The sequence below is a fragment of the Scaptodrosophila lebanonensis genome, unplaced genomic scaffold (genome assembly GCF_003285725.1).
Source record: "Scaptodrosophila lebanonensis strain 11010-0011.00,11010-0021.00 unplaced genomic scaffold, SlebRS2 tig00000085-arrow-pilon, whole genome shotgun sequence".
NCBI classification, from domain to species: domain Eukaryota; kingdom Metazoa; phylum Arthropoda; class Insecta; order Diptera; family Drosophilidae; genus Scaptodrosophila; species Scaptodrosophila lebanonensis.
The window spans coordinates 2,905,904-2,919,824 of NW_022060564.1; the positions used below are offsets into that span (position 1 = coordinate 2,905,904).

At 43.9% G+C, this 13,921-nt stretch overlaps 3 protein-coding genes across 4 annotated transcripts; all 3 read left to right on the forward strand.

Annotated features, from left to right (window-relative positions):
• The first annotated feature begins 1,251 nt into the window (after positions 1-1,251).
• On the forward strand, positions 1,252-4,413 carry LOC115626576 (zinc finger protein 250). Its single transcript, XM_030521955.1, has 3 exons — positions 1,252-1,483; positions 1,565-2,214; positions 3,508-4,413. Exons 1-3 carry the CDS (start codon positions 1,252-1,254, stop codon positions 4,345-4,347), a joined length of 1,722 nt encoding a protein of 573 aa, XP_030377815.1. The 3' UTR covers positions 4,348-4,413.
• A 545-nt stretch (positions 4,414-4,958) lies between these two features.
• Positions 4,959-5,507, forward strand: LOC115626364 (V-type proton ATPase 16 kDa proteolipid subunit-like). Its single transcript, XM_030521715.1, has one exon. It carries the CDS (start codon positions 4,969-4,971, stop codon positions 5,455-5,457), a length of 489 nt encoding a protein of 162 aa, XP_030377575.1. The 5' UTR covers positions 4,959-4,968; the 3' UTR covers positions 5,458-5,507.
• A 1,177-nt stretch (positions 5,508-6,684) lies between these two features.
• Positions 6,685-12,197, forward strand: LOC115626445 (protein shuttle craft). Of its 2 annotated transcripts, XM_030521819.1 has the most exons (5): positions 6,685-6,767; positions 6,865-7,482; positions 8,355-10,948; positions 11,399-11,750; positions 11,813-12,197. In XM_030521819.1, the coding sequence occupies exons 2-5, from the start codon at positions 7,066-7,068 to the stop codon at positions 11,912-11,914; spliced, it is 3,465 nt and encodes a 1,154-aa protein (XP_030377679.1). In that variant the 5' UTR covers positions 6,685-6,767; positions 6,865-7,065; the 3' UTR covers positions 11,915-12,197. The 2 variants fall into 2 exon arrangements, with proteins under 2 accessions (XP_030377679.1, XP_030377680.1); XM_030521820.1 differs by lacking the exon at positions 6,685-6,767 and having other exon boundaries at positions 6,848-7,482.
• The last annotated feature ends 1,724 nt before the right edge of the window (positions 12,198-13,921 follow it).

Genomic DNA, 13,921 nt, shown 5'->3' on the forward strand with positions numbered 1-13,921 from the left:
CTATTCAATGCTCGTACCCTGCCTATTTTAATCACAAAACCTGCAAATAGGCTTACAAGTTTGTTTGTGCACTTGACAATATTTATTTGAATTCATGTTAAATACAAGTATATTAATAGATAATTCAATTGAGAGTGAAATCCAGGCCAGAGTCCAGTACGAGTTTTTAGTAAACTGTATCCAGAAGTGGCAGAAAATTGCGGTCAATAAATGCATATAACTTCTAATGAACCATTTTTTTAAGATCAAGAATTTCCTACAAATGTATTTAATTTACGCTTTTTACCCAAACACTCCCTAAATAAGATCTACTTGTATATGTATGTTTCCCGAAACATCTCATTTCTCAAGCTACATTATTTAATTATGCCTGCGCCTTTTTCGTTGTCTGTCCTTTGTGATTTGATTATGTCATAGGAAGTTGCATGCTCGTCTCTCTCCGCTCTCTACCTTCAGGCCGTCCGCCAAAGCACCACACATGCTCGTGACCAGAACGAGCGCAACTCGCAGAGCTAAAAAGGTGCCCAGGTGTATAAACCGTAAGATTCACACATACTCGTACTAAGGCAGAGCCCGAAGACACAGACCAGGCAACGAAAACAAGAGAAATACATTTTGAAAATTTAACGATGCGCACATTTTATTACCGCAATTAATTACAACAAAAACGCGGAGAAAGAAATCTTAGTCACTTATCTGCGATCTCCCAGAGAGAATGAGAGGCAAAGGATGATGCTCAGCCACGAACAGACACGACGACGAGTGGCGGCGGCGGCGGCGGCGATGTTCTCGTTGATAAACGTTATGATAGATGTGACTAGTAAAATGCTACTACCAAATGGCTCGCGAGCGGCTCTGGGCGCAGAGAGCGAAGCGTAATTGGAGGCGAGACAGTTTGTCTACGAAGTGGCAGGCAATCGGAGTTAATTGGCAGAGAGCGCCACAGAATGGACCGGACCGGTTGCTCGACCAATTAAATTTAGTCGACAAAAGAGCATGTGGAAGAGTGAACGAGTGAAAGGGAGAGAGAGAGCGAGTGTGTGCGTGTGTATATGTTGTGAGTGCTCTCGACTTAATCTCGGCTTCAGGCTAAGACGTAGTGGGCTTCTCGTAAGCCCCACAGCGTCACATTTCGAGTTTTGACGCGCAACGTGACAGTTTGGCGCGCTCGATCGCTCGCAATATTCCAGCTCGATAGCTCGCGTTCCGTATTCCCAAACGAAATAATTTCAGTCTATGAACGATCCCAATATGGGCTTTAAACATGCCTTGCTGCAGCGTAGCTACGAAGTGGCGCCGTCGCCAGCTCGCACCACGCCCAACAGCCTTGAGGGGGCGGCCGCCGGTGTAGGGGCAGCGGCGCCAGCGCAGGCGCATGTCACGGACTTCAGCATTAGCCGCATTTTGGGCGGAGAAAAGGATGTTGTGGCAGCTCCAAAAACTTTGGCCACATCCGACATCTTGGATCTTTCAAAAACGCGCAGTCTACAACAACAACAACAGCAGCAACAACAACAACAACAGCAGCAACAACAACAACAGCAGGAGCGACAACAACCACCAGCCACAGCTTTAACCTACTCGGCCATTACACCCACACTTGCGTATCCAAATCCCATGCTGACCCACGATTTTCTGGCCATGGCCAATGCCACCAAATTCTATGCGCAGTTTTTTCCTCATCTACTGCCTGCCTATGCGGCTGCAGCGGCCGCCGCAGGACTCAGCACCCCGCCCACGTCGCCGTATCAGCAGAAACGCTACTTCGCGCCCTACATCATCAATAATCAGCGCACCAAGTCAGGCCCACCCACCAATCTTGCCTCCAGCGTTGCCTGCACCCGCCCCGATTGCATCGAATGCCTGGAATATTACAAACAGTATGGGGTTGGCTATAAGGCCACGCCTATGATATCGCCCGCCGCCTCCTCAGTCAGCTCGAATAGCTCTCGACCAGGCAGGGATCTGATGCTGAGCGCTGCCGCCGCCACCAACATCTCGCTAACCACCGTGACAAATCTGAGCCTCAGCTCCAATCATGGCTTGGTGGCACAGCCGACGGCTGCCGCCATGGCCAAGGCAGTCGGTGGTGTGACGAGTTCCGTCGGCTTTGGGATCAGCAGCAGTGGCGTCAGAGCCGCCGTCGCCGCCGAGGAGATCAGCTACAAGTGCCGTATTTGCGACAAGGTTTTCGGCTGCTCTGAAACTTTGCAGGTGAGTTGAAAAAGTCTATAATAGTAGGAACTTAACGCTTTTTTTAGACGAAATGTTAGAAAAGCTACGTTATTTGAAGTTCCAAAAATATGAAAAAACAATCTAAAATCTTTGATATTTCAAAAATTGCTTCAATTAATTTTCATTCCGACTTGAGAAAACATATTAAAGACAGATTCGCTTGGTAGGGAAAATATGATGTACAATGCGTTCTTAAGGACATTGCAAACTCCCACTGAAGAGTATAAAATATAGAGCAACAACAATTTTAAAGAACCTTATTTTAACCCCGAAACGATTAGCTTTTTTGATAGTCTTAATTTTTGTTTGTTTGATAAATTATTTAGATAATGTGAGTGCTGGTATCATTCCAGATGATCTGTATTACTGCTACATAGATGATAAAATAGAAAGATTTCAATATTGAATTAGTATTAATTAAGGTATTATATTAAAGTTCAAATATCCGATAATATAAACAGATTCATGGTTAAAATTAGTTTATACCTATTGCTAACGCAAATGGGTTATAAATTAAAAGGATAAATCAAGAACTTGTTGCGGATCAGTAAAGTAATACAATTGAGATTTAGAAAAGTAGAAATATAGATCCTTAGCTTTCTCGGCCACATTGTAGGAATTCGAAAAACAAAAAATTTCTTAAGAGCTTCGTTCGAAAAGAAGATGCGTTCAAAGCAAAGTATTAAGATCAAAATGTTTTTCTTGATTTCATGAAGTATCATTCTTAATTAAATACATCTGAAATATTTTTACATTTTTTAATCAATAATAGAAAGGCTTAGATCTTACATATCTTTCATTGTTTTTTATAACTTAGAGTTGTTCATGTAGTACTCTATGCTTTTGTGCCTGTACTACCAAATCTTTTTTAATTTTTTAGAATAAATTTAAAATAAATAGCTCATCCCTATATCTAAGACCCCACTCCTTAAGCTTCCGCAATATTTTCTGCCACTAAAGCTAAAGAGCAGGTTTCCAAATATGGGGTGGAGCATCGTCTTAGAGTTAGGCGGAGCGATAGTGAGGGAGAGTAGGGCGAGAGTAAGGAGAGCGCTGTTTATGCAAATTGAGAGTCGAGGCAGATAGTGAGCAGGCATCGGATCATAAAAATGGAGGCGCAGCGAACTGGTTTTACGCATGGGTGCGTCTAAAGACATTTGTTAGAAAGAGGCAGCGAGAGAGTGTAGGCAGAAAACGAAACAAAATGGCTGCCCACGACCAATGAACGATCTTTCATTAATTTCCGCTCTCTTTCTCGCTTTTTTAATGCAGGCGCACGAGAAGACGCACAAATCACCACGCTACGAGTGCACGGACTGCGGCAAAGGGTTTTCCCAGCTGCGCAACTACAAGTATCATCTGTCCGTGCATCGCGGCACCAAGGAGTTTGCTGCAGAGTGTCCCGAATGCGGCAAGACCTTCAACGACAAGGGCTATCTGAGCAGTCACATGAAGATCCATCGCAATCGCAAGGAATATGAGTGCCCCTATTGCCCCAAGTCCTTCAACCAGCGCGTTGCCTTCAACATGCACGTGCGCATACATACGGGCGTTAAGCCGCACAAGTGTGCGGAATGTGGCAAGCGTTTCTCCCGCAAGATGCTGCTCAAACAGCACATGCGCACCCACAGCGGCGAGAAACCGTATCAGTGCTCTGTGTGTGGCAAGTCCTTTGCCGATCGCAGCAACATGACATTGCATCATCGCCTGCACTCGGGCATTAAGCCCTTCAGCTGCCCCCTCTGTCCGAAGGCCTTTACCAAGAAGCATCACCTGAAGACACATCTTAATTACCACACTGGCTGCAAACCGTATGTCTGTCCACATCCGAATTGCAATCAGGCCTTCACGCAATCCAGCAACATGCGCACACATGCCAAGAAATGTCAGTACAGACCGTTAGACGGAGCGCCAGCATTTCCGGCAACAGTCACAGCCACAGCTGCAGCAACGGCAACGGCAACTACAACAGCATCAACAACGATGGCAGCCAAACCACAGCCACTGGCATTGGCCATGGCCACAACGACCCCGTCTCCATATGGGATGCCAGCGGCCGCAGCATTTCCGCCGGCCCAGCAAACGTTGCTGAGCAACTTGCGACCGTTCTAAGCCAAATTCCGTTCACAGTGAACCCTCAATATTGTCCCACGCCTTAACGCATTAAGAATTTTGAGTTGGATAAGGTTTTCAAATCTAATCATAATCGAAAATTTGATCTAAAGTTTGAACAACAGTGCAACATTTTCCATAAATTGGAATATTGACAGTAAACTGGAACGGCAATTAGTTCTTCCGACTTTATGGCAAGCATTTATTAATCATTTCTGTATCTCATTGTTCGTTAATCAAATAAGATTTGTACAGGCATTTTACTTTTCAAGTTGAACTGAACAATCATTTGTAAATATATGTACTATCTTTTAAAAAGTATATACTATTCATATTTACTTTATATATTTTCAAATAATGTGTTGAATTAATGTCCGATTTCTTCTTTTAGAAACAAGCTTTATTACACTTATTCCCCTTCTTTTATATTTATTTCATAAGTAATTTCCGTTTACAGCACTACTTAGCTTGTAGTTTATTATTTAAGTAGCATTTGCTTTTGCTGTTTTGTGATTTAAATTAAAATAAAACTAAAGATATCCGAACGACTTTGTCGATTTTGTTAAGTAAAGATTGAACGAGCACTTACCCGCAAAGATGGATGACACAGAGCGTTTCAGGATGGAAGTCGCCCAACTGATCTACCACCCCCCATATGGGCCGTTCTATGGCATCATGGGCGCAGTTACATCCATTGTCTTCACAGCGATGGGCGCCTCCTATGGAACGGCCGTAGCGGGTTCTGGAATTGCAGCGACGGCGGTCATGCGACCCGAGTTAATCATGAAATCCATGATTCCTGTCGTTATGGCTGGCATCGTTGCGATTTACGGTCTCGTCGTCTCCATATTAATTGCTGGCTCGCTAAACACTTCCGAGACTTACCCCTTGGTCAAGGGCTACGTACAGTTCTGGGCCGGCATGTCGGTCGGATTCTGTGGTCTGTCGGCTGGCTACACAATTGGAGTTGTGGGCGAGGCAGGTGTGCGAAATACGGCTCTCCAGCCGCGCTTGTTCATTGGCATGATATTGGTTCTGATCTTTGGCGAAGTTTTGGGTCTGTACGGACTCATTGTAGCCATTTATATGTACACCAAAGATGTACAATAAGCGCGAAACTTTTCAGTTTCGTCAATAAATGTGCATTTTTTAAACACTAACAGTAAACGTAAATTTATTTGTAAACGTATACTTTTCTTGCCGCCATTATAATTTCTTGTACAAGTGCTTGGAGTCTGTGCGGACTTATTGTATATTTATTTATATGTACACCAACGATGTACAATAAGCGCGAAACGTTTTCAATTGTTCAATAAGTATCCATTTTTTAAACACTCACAGTAAACAAAACTTATTTTATAAACGTATTGGACTGTACGCGAGGCAGGTGTCCGAAATACGGCTCTCCAGCCGCGCTTGTTTATTGGCATTATATTGGTTTTGATCTTTGGCGAAGTTTTGCGTCTGTGCGGACTCATTGTAGCCATTTATATGTGCACTAAAGATGTACAATAAGCGCGAAACGTTTTCAATTGTTCAATAAGTATCCACTTTTTAAACACTCACAGTAAACAAAAATTATTTTACAAACGTATATTTCTCTTCCCGCCATTACAATTTCTTTTACAGAAGCTTAGCATGCATCGATACTATTATCGATAACTCAACATTGAATATCGACAAAACTCGAATAACTTTATTAGAATATGGCTTTATTAGCTTAAAATAAACCACAATTGAAATATTTCTTTTAGATCTACTTGTTGCATTTATTAAGTGATAGGCTGAAAGTCAGTTAAATAAGTTTGGTGGCCGAGCACGATAATTCACGAAGGTGAATAAGGTGAAATGTGGTGAATGAAAACAGTCTAACCGTCTAACAGTGCTGCCGTACTTTTGTAAATGTTTGCCAACCATGTAATGCGCGCCACGCTAGTGTTAGAGATGTGCAATGTTCGAATTCGCATAGAGACTGCAGTAAATAAAATACTTGTGAACAAATGTGTGTTTTGTGGAAAATGTGCTGATAGAAGCTGATAATATTCCATTATTTGACTTGGCACTTTGATAAAACAAAAAAATGGTGCGGTTTAAACACAAATACAAAAAAATTAAGGAACAAATTAAAATAATGTGTTTGGCAACAGTAGCATAATTAAGAAATAAAATATGTTTTGTATTTGAAGTTGTGTAAAATACTATTTCCACAAAGCACATCTAAGACTTTTAAATAATTTCTGCTATGAAATATTGTCACAGTTGTTACGCGTGGCAATATAGTGCTCGTGACAAAGTCACAAGCACGCAACATCGTTCACAAATTGTATACTGTGCCAATCTCTAGTGCATTGAGAATGGCTGGCCACACTAAGGCGTGTGAAAAATCTTAATAACCAAGTAAAAAGCTGCAACAAATTTGTGTAAGTGTTGCAATTAGTTGTGAAATGTGACAAGTCTAAAGACACTTAAACTATTGCCAACACTTGTTAAATCTCAGTTTTTATATTTGCTTCGCAGCAACGTGTTTCGTTCTTTTGATTTCTCTTCGGTCATTTTCGCCAGCGTGGGCTGCAAAAAAAACGCAAAGCACAAGAGCTGAGCACACTAACGGCTGCGGAACACTTGGTGGCCAGTTGGCTGTACGTGGCACCATCGTCGCCGAAAGCAGCGTCTGCACCGGCGACTGCGTGCGCGGCAACGGCAACGGCGTCTGCCGAAATGGCCGATTATTGGCCGCAGTGGACAAATGGTTCTGCAGCTGCCTCAGCAGCTGAATCATACGACGCAGCAGAAGCAGCAGCAACAACAACAACAACAACCACAAATGCAACAGCAAATGCGGTTGGCAGTCACAACAACAACAACAACTATGTGAACTTCAATCAGTTCATCATGCAGCATAATTTGGGAGGTAATGGTGGCGGAGGGGGAAACGGTGGTGTAGGAAGCGGCAGTGGAAATGGCTCCTCATCGGCAGCTGGAACTGCAAACGCTTTAACAAACATAATGCAACATCCTCTGGGCAGCAGCGGGAGCAACGCCAGCAACAACTACAGCGTTGGCGGCGGTGGCGGAGCGTTTGGCCTGACGCCCAGCACAGTACAATCGATGGCGACATCCAGCGGTTTTGAAAATGTAAGTACTGGTTGAGGGTTTAATTAAAACAAAACAGAACGAACTTCATTCAAACAGTTGTTGTTTAAAAATGTAAACCATATATGTATGTGCATTCATTAGTTTATGAGTTCGTATCTTTCTTAAGTCAGGGTATACGGTGCAAGCTTATATTGATTATATATTGATGTCGCACCAAGCTGAGTTTTCTTACAAAAACGGACTGTTCTCAAGATCTGAAAGGGTATACTGTTTGGTGAGACAAATCGATATAGCCATGTTTGTCTAGGGAAGAAAGACTTAAATGTCTTTTCAGAATATATTTATAAGAGTTCGGCATACACCACTTTGTTATTCAGGCTTTTCTGGCGGTTGCTAAGGCAAAATCGATTGATTCCATTTAAAATTGATTGGCCCTCTAGGTGTTAGTTTAGGATGCAAATAGAGAATACATCCGCACTTTAGTAAAATGAATAAAAGGCCTTATACTATAACATTCTTAGCTGTGGCTGCCATAGAAACCTTGCCAAGCTATACGATTTCAACAATATTTCGAAATTTGTGAGTGAAATTCAAACCAAATTAAAAATAGACGCGAAGCTTTATATTAAGACCTTAAATGTTTAACATTTTTAAGTTATTTACACATTTTTTCTTTAAAAATCACATCTTTAAATCAATCTTTATTGCAAAGTTTTTGCTTACATCGTTAGTTTCTTTTCTAATCTGAATTATAGTCATAAAATAGCAGACAATTCGGGCTTAAATTCTAATCTGTAACACATACTTGATTTAGTTCTAGCAATATAGAAATTAAATATATTTTTTAATAAGTATGTATTCTTTTATTACTGCTAGATTATATTTATATTTGTTTTTCCTTTTCTTTTTAGTTCTATGCCAGCTTTCCGCCGCAGTTATTTACGCCTTATCAGAATGGCGATCTTGGCAATTCAAACTACAATAATGGCGCTGCAACATATTCCGATTTGTATACACCGTTTGGTCACAATCCCTTTGCCGCCGGCTTTGAGTTAAGCGCTTCCAAGCTGCAACCAAATGCTCCAGAATTTGTGCCTAACTTTGCTAAACTGAGTCTGGAGACGCCGGCAACATCCACAGCAATTACACGCAACAGTTTGGTCAACGGCAACAGTAATAACAACAACAGCATCAACAACAACAACAGCAACACTGCCGGTAGTCAAGAGACGGCCAATGTAAATGTTATCGAAACTGCCAATAATGCCAATCAGTTACCACAGCAGCAACAACAACAGCAACAACAACAGCAACATCATCATCAACAACAACGTGCGGGCGCTACAAGCAAGTTGCAATATCGCGACGCCCACAATTATACCCCCACCGATAGGGAAAGGGATAGGGACAGGGAGAGGGAAAGGGAGCGGGATCGTGACCGAGAGCGCGACTCGAAACCCGGCGGTAGCCGTCAGCGTCGTGCCTTTGTCGACTACCGTGAGGAGCGTGACGAGCGATACGAGCGGAAGAAACCGCAGAAGCAACAGCGTTACGATAATCATCGCAGCAATAAGCGGCGCGATGACTGGAATCGCAATCGCGATCGCATTAACGGCTATCGCGTGGACGAGCTGCTGGACACCAGCAACGAGAGTCCCCTCAACTCGCCAGAGAAGCAGCGCGACCAGCAACAACAGCAACTGTCGCCGAAACGTCAGGCGGACAATGAGAAACTGTCGCAGCGTGAGAAGCTCGTGCGTGACATCGAACAGCGTCGTCTGGAGTGTCTCGTCTGTGTGGAGCCGATCAAGGCGCACCATGCCGTGTGGTCCTGTCAGAATTGCTACCACGTGCTCCATCTGAAGTGCACAACGACCTGGGCGTCCAGCTCGAAGGCGGAGAACGGTTGGCGTTGTCCCGCCTGCCAGAATGTCCTGCAGGATGTGCCACGCGAATATTATTGCTTCTGCGGCAAGCTGAAGAATCCACCGTTGACACGCACCGAGCTGCCACATTCCTGTGGGGAGCTCTGCTGTCGCATTGAAGGCTGTGCTCATGCCTGCACCTTGCTGTGTCATCCGGGTCCCTGTCCGCCCTGCCAGGCAAACGTGCAACGCAGCTGCGGCTGCGGCAAGACCTCCAAGACGATGCAGTGCGCCATGAAGGAGGAGATCGCCTGCGGCGAGGAGTGCGGCAAGCTGCTGAACTGCGAGCAGCACACCTGCAAGGAGAAATGCCATGCCGGCAAGTGCGCCAGCTGCGAGCATAAGCTGGAGCAGCGCTGCCACTGCGGCAAGCAGCAGCGTGAGGTGCTGTGCACGCGAGAGACGCACGACCGTCGCCACTATTCGTGCAGCAAGCCCTGCGGCAAGGATCTGGCCTGCGGCAATCACAAATGCAAGGACTCTTGCCATGCCGGCAACTGCCGCCCCTGCAAGCTGAGTCCCGAGCAGGTCAGCAGCTGTCCCTGCGGCAAGGTGGAGGTGCCACCAAAACAGCGCACCTCCTGCCTCGATGCCGTGCCCACCTGCGAGGGCGTGTGCGGCAAAACACTGCGCTGCGGCAAGCCCGCGCATCCCCACCAATGCGCCAGCAAATGCCATCTGGGACAGTGCCCGCCCTGCAACAAGCAGACAGCGGTGCGCTGCCGCTGCGGCCACATGGATCAGATGATCAAGTGCCGGCAGCTGTCCACGCGCGCCGACGACGCGCGCTGCAAGAAGCGCTGCACAAAGAAGCGCTCGTGCGGGAAACACAAATGCAATCAGGAGTGTTGCATCGACATCGACCACGCCTGCCCGCTGCCTTGCAATCGCACCCTTAGCTGTGGCAAGCACAAATGCGACCAGCCCTGTCATCGTGGCAACTGCCCGCCCTGCTACCGCTCCTCCTTCGATGAGCTGTACTGTGAGTGTGGCGCCGAGGTCATTTATCCGCCTGTGCCGTGTGGCACGAAGAAACCGGCCTGCAAGCGGCCCTGCTCTCGCTCGCATCCATGCGAGCATGCCCCACAGCACAATTGCCATGCGGCTGCCACATGTCCGCCCTGCATGATGTTCACAACCAAGTGGTGCCACGGACAGCATGAACAGCGCAAAACCATTCCCTGTTCGCAGGCCAACTTCAGCTGCGGCCTGGCCTGTGGAAAGGCCTTGCCCTGCGGCAGGCACAAGTGCATCAAGCCCTGCCACGAGGGTCCCTGCCAGCCGGCAGCGGGAGAAATCTGCCGCCAGAGTTGCACCACAGTGCGTTCCCATTGTGGCCACAAGTGTGCGGCGCCCTGTCACGATGGTGCCTGTCCGGAAACGCCCTGCAAGGAGCTCGTCGAGGTGCAGTGCGAGTGTGGCAATCGCAAGCAGAATCGCAGCTGCCACGAGCTGGCCCGAGAGTACAGTCGCATCGCCACCGCACAGCTGGCCTCGTCCATGGCCGAAATGTCGCGTGGAAACTACATGGAGCTGAGCGAAATACTAGCGCCGGTCAAAATTAACAAGACCAATAGAACGTGAGTAGAAATTATATTATATTATAAATATTATTAGAACAGGGAATAATAGGAAAATTCCTCTCAATAGGAACATGCATAAACTTGAATATTACAGCCATCAGGGAATGTTTTAGAAAAACAAATAGAGATGGTTTCACAAGATTTTGAATTACATTTTTCAAAACTTAGTCCTCAACACCTCAATAAATTTGTGTCCAATCAATAATAAATCAAATTAATATTCCAATAACTTAGTCCAGAGACAGACCACAAAGAAGCGTTATTAAAAGTGTCAATAATTTAATCAGCTTCTCCAAAGCATTCAGATCAGGTTAACAAAAATGTAAGCCTTCTTGAGAACATAAATTTCGCAATTTCGTGAATCTGACTGTTTATAGGAGCTCTTCACAAACTTTCTATCAGAAATGGTTCTTCACTAATACTATAATCAATTTATATTTCTTTCAGTCTCGATTGTAGCGATGAATGCCGCGTGCTGGAGCGCAATCGACGCCTTGCCATTGGGCTGCAAATTCGCAATCCGGACGTACAACAGAAGCTGCTGACCAAGTATTCGGATTTCGTGCGCAGTTTTGCCAAACGTAACCCGGTGCTGGTCAAGTCCGTATATGAGACGCTCACCGATCTGGTTAAATTGGCTAAGGAGAGCAAACAAAAGTCGCGCTCCCACTCCTTCCCGACAATGAATCGGGAGAAGCGGCAATTGGTGCACGAGCTCTGCGAAATGTTTGGCATCGAATCCGTTTCGTATGACAAGGAGCCTAATCGCAATGTGGTGGCAACTGCCTTTAAGGATCGCGTAAGTAGAATTTCTGTACGCTGTGAATATAATGTTCTTTAATTTCTGAATTGGCCTTGCAGTCCTGGATGCCCGCCACCAGCATCATGGAGGTTTTGGCTCGTGAGTCTGGACAGCGACGTGTTCCTGTGCCTAGCAACAATGCTTGGAGCTTGAAGAAGTAATCATAAGATCGATGGCTGGTTTTTTTTATACAAATATTCATTAAAGGAATAATGTTATTATGGATAGGGTCGCTACGCAGACAATATATGGATCACTTTTCATTTTTTTGTAACATAAAAGAAATTTGAGTAACTATAGTTAAACAATAGAAGCTGTTGAAATGGATAAACCAAAATGTAAACTAGAGTGTTAAACAGATGTAAATGATGAATTTGAATGTAAAGAGTATAACAATTGACTATGTTGCATTATGAAACTAAATGAAGAGAGCAAAAAGAGCAATACGTTTTATTATTAAATTAAAATGCAATATATGCTGGTTCTTTTGGCCGAACTTGCCGTTTCGATACGAATCTGCGCGCCCAAAAGCTATTTCGAATTTTGGCAGGCCTGCCAGACCTTTAAATGCAAATGACATATCAACGAGCTTTCGATACGCTGCGCGACAGCTTTTGGCCGTTAAGCGTAGCTTTTGAAAATAAAATTAAACTGTTTATTAATAGCCTCCCCGCTGCCATTTGCGGTTGGAGTTGATTGCAACATAATTGGCCTACATGTGTGTAATATATTTTTTTGATTGACGCAGAGCTTTAAAATCTGTCATCTCTGTAAACTGACAGCGCACATTCTTTCACACATACGCACAAGTACGAAGTGCGAAGCTTAACGGCATAATTTAAGCCCGAATTTAAGCAGCCATTAGTTAATTAAAAAATATGCTTTTCGGGCATTCAGAAGAAAATGCGAATCGTCAAGGCTGCTGCTGCTGTTGGACCCTTTTGTCTAGAGCCTAGCTAGAGAAATTTGCCGCACAGTGGCACCAACTGTTGCACGAATGGCAATTATTTGTACATAGTTTTATGCGGTTTTATACTTAATGGGGAAACAAGAATTCAGATAGAGAAGGATTGAGCGAGAGATGAAAAGGTTGAAAAGTATGAAAACAATTACGTTTGGGGCACTTAATCGCCTCATATCGGCAGTAATATTTTGCCATATTCTATGAATGCTACAAAGTTAGCTGCGCCATCTATATTTTTTTACTCCCTCCTCTCCCACGCAATTAGCTATTTTCCACAACTCCCGCAAGCGGATTTACAGTTATGATTTTTGATTCTTTGCCTTTACATTTGCATTCTTGCAGAGAGCATTCTGCTTGCAGCTGCAATGCAACGCTTAGTTTATCTCGACCTGTTGAACGCGTCGCGCTTTTTTTTGGAGTTGCCGGAAACTCTGACAAAATGTTTAATTAATAGTTTAAATATTAGAAATATTATGCAAAAGCATGTGTACATGTTAAGTTGTGTGTGAAGTGTGCAAAATGTGTGTTTATTATTGCGAAAGTACAGCGCGATTAATGTGCTGCGTACATAAATACATACATACTTTCATATGTATGTATGTGTGCATCAATTTTTGTTTTTATTTTTTAAGTGTTTATAAATATGATCTAAATAAGTAAAGGTGTTCAATTTGAAAATAATTTTTAATTAAAGCGATCGCAATTAATCTGTATGTAAATGTAAGTACGCAGCGATTTATATTAATGATTTTTTCATATATGTATGTATGTATGCAAACGTATGAGCAGGTTTCCCTCACAGTGGCCTTAACATTAGCAGCCAAAATATAACCATAACATAACAGAAAGAAAAAACTCAATTTACAGAGCTTGCCGAATATGTTGTATAACAGATTGCTAATTTGCCTACATGTGTGTTGATTCTGTTGTTGCAAAGGACCAAGAGAGCGCAGTTAGATCAATCAGAAAAGCAAGAGAGCGTACGAGTTCTCTTAAAAAATGTAAGGTAATGAAGTATGGAGCATTGTAGGCGTGGCAGTCCCAAAAAAGTATATACATACATACACATATATTTGAATTAGAGTTTAGACGCATATTGCTGGTCTCTGTTGATCTTTGGGTTTTTGAGGAAAAATTACAGATTATTTTAATGCAATTTTATGCAGGTTAAAATATATAATATCAACTTAATTACTGAAACCGC

What these genes read in the sequence shown, in the direction of transcription:
- LOC115626364 (XM_030521715.1), top strand. Translation starts at nt 4,969, where the DNA reads ATGGAAGTCGCCCAACTGATCTACCACCCCCCATATGGGCCGTTCTAT.
- LOC115626576 (XM_030521955.1), top strand. Translation starts at nt 1,252, where the DNA reads ATGGGCTTTAAACATGCCTTGCTGCAGCGTAGCTACGAAGTGGCGCCG. An exon ending in GGATCTTTCAAAAACGCGCA is followed by an intron (nt 1,484 to 1,564) that starts GTCTACAACAAC and finishes AACAACCACCAG; the next exon opens with CCACAGCTTTAACCTACTCG. An exon ending in GCTGCTCTGAAACTTTGCAG is followed by an intron (nt 2,215 to 3,507) that starts GTGAGTTGAAAA and finishes TTTTTAATGCAG; the next exon opens with GCGCACGAGAAGACGCACAA.
- LOC115626445 (XM_030521819.1), top strand. Translation starts at nt 7,066, where the DNA reads ATGGCCGATTATTGGCCGCAGTGGACAAATGGTTCTGCAGCTGCCTCA. An exon ending in ATTAACAAGACCAATAGAAC is followed by an intron (nt 10,949 to 11,398) that starts GTGAGTAGAAAT and finishes TATTTCTTTCAG; the next exon opens with TCTCGATTGTAGCGATGAAT. An exon ending in CAACTGCCTTTAAGGATCGC is followed by an intron (nt 11,751 to 11,812) that starts GTAAGTAGAATT and finishes TTGGCCTTGCAG; the next exon opens with TCCTGGATGCCCGCCACCAG.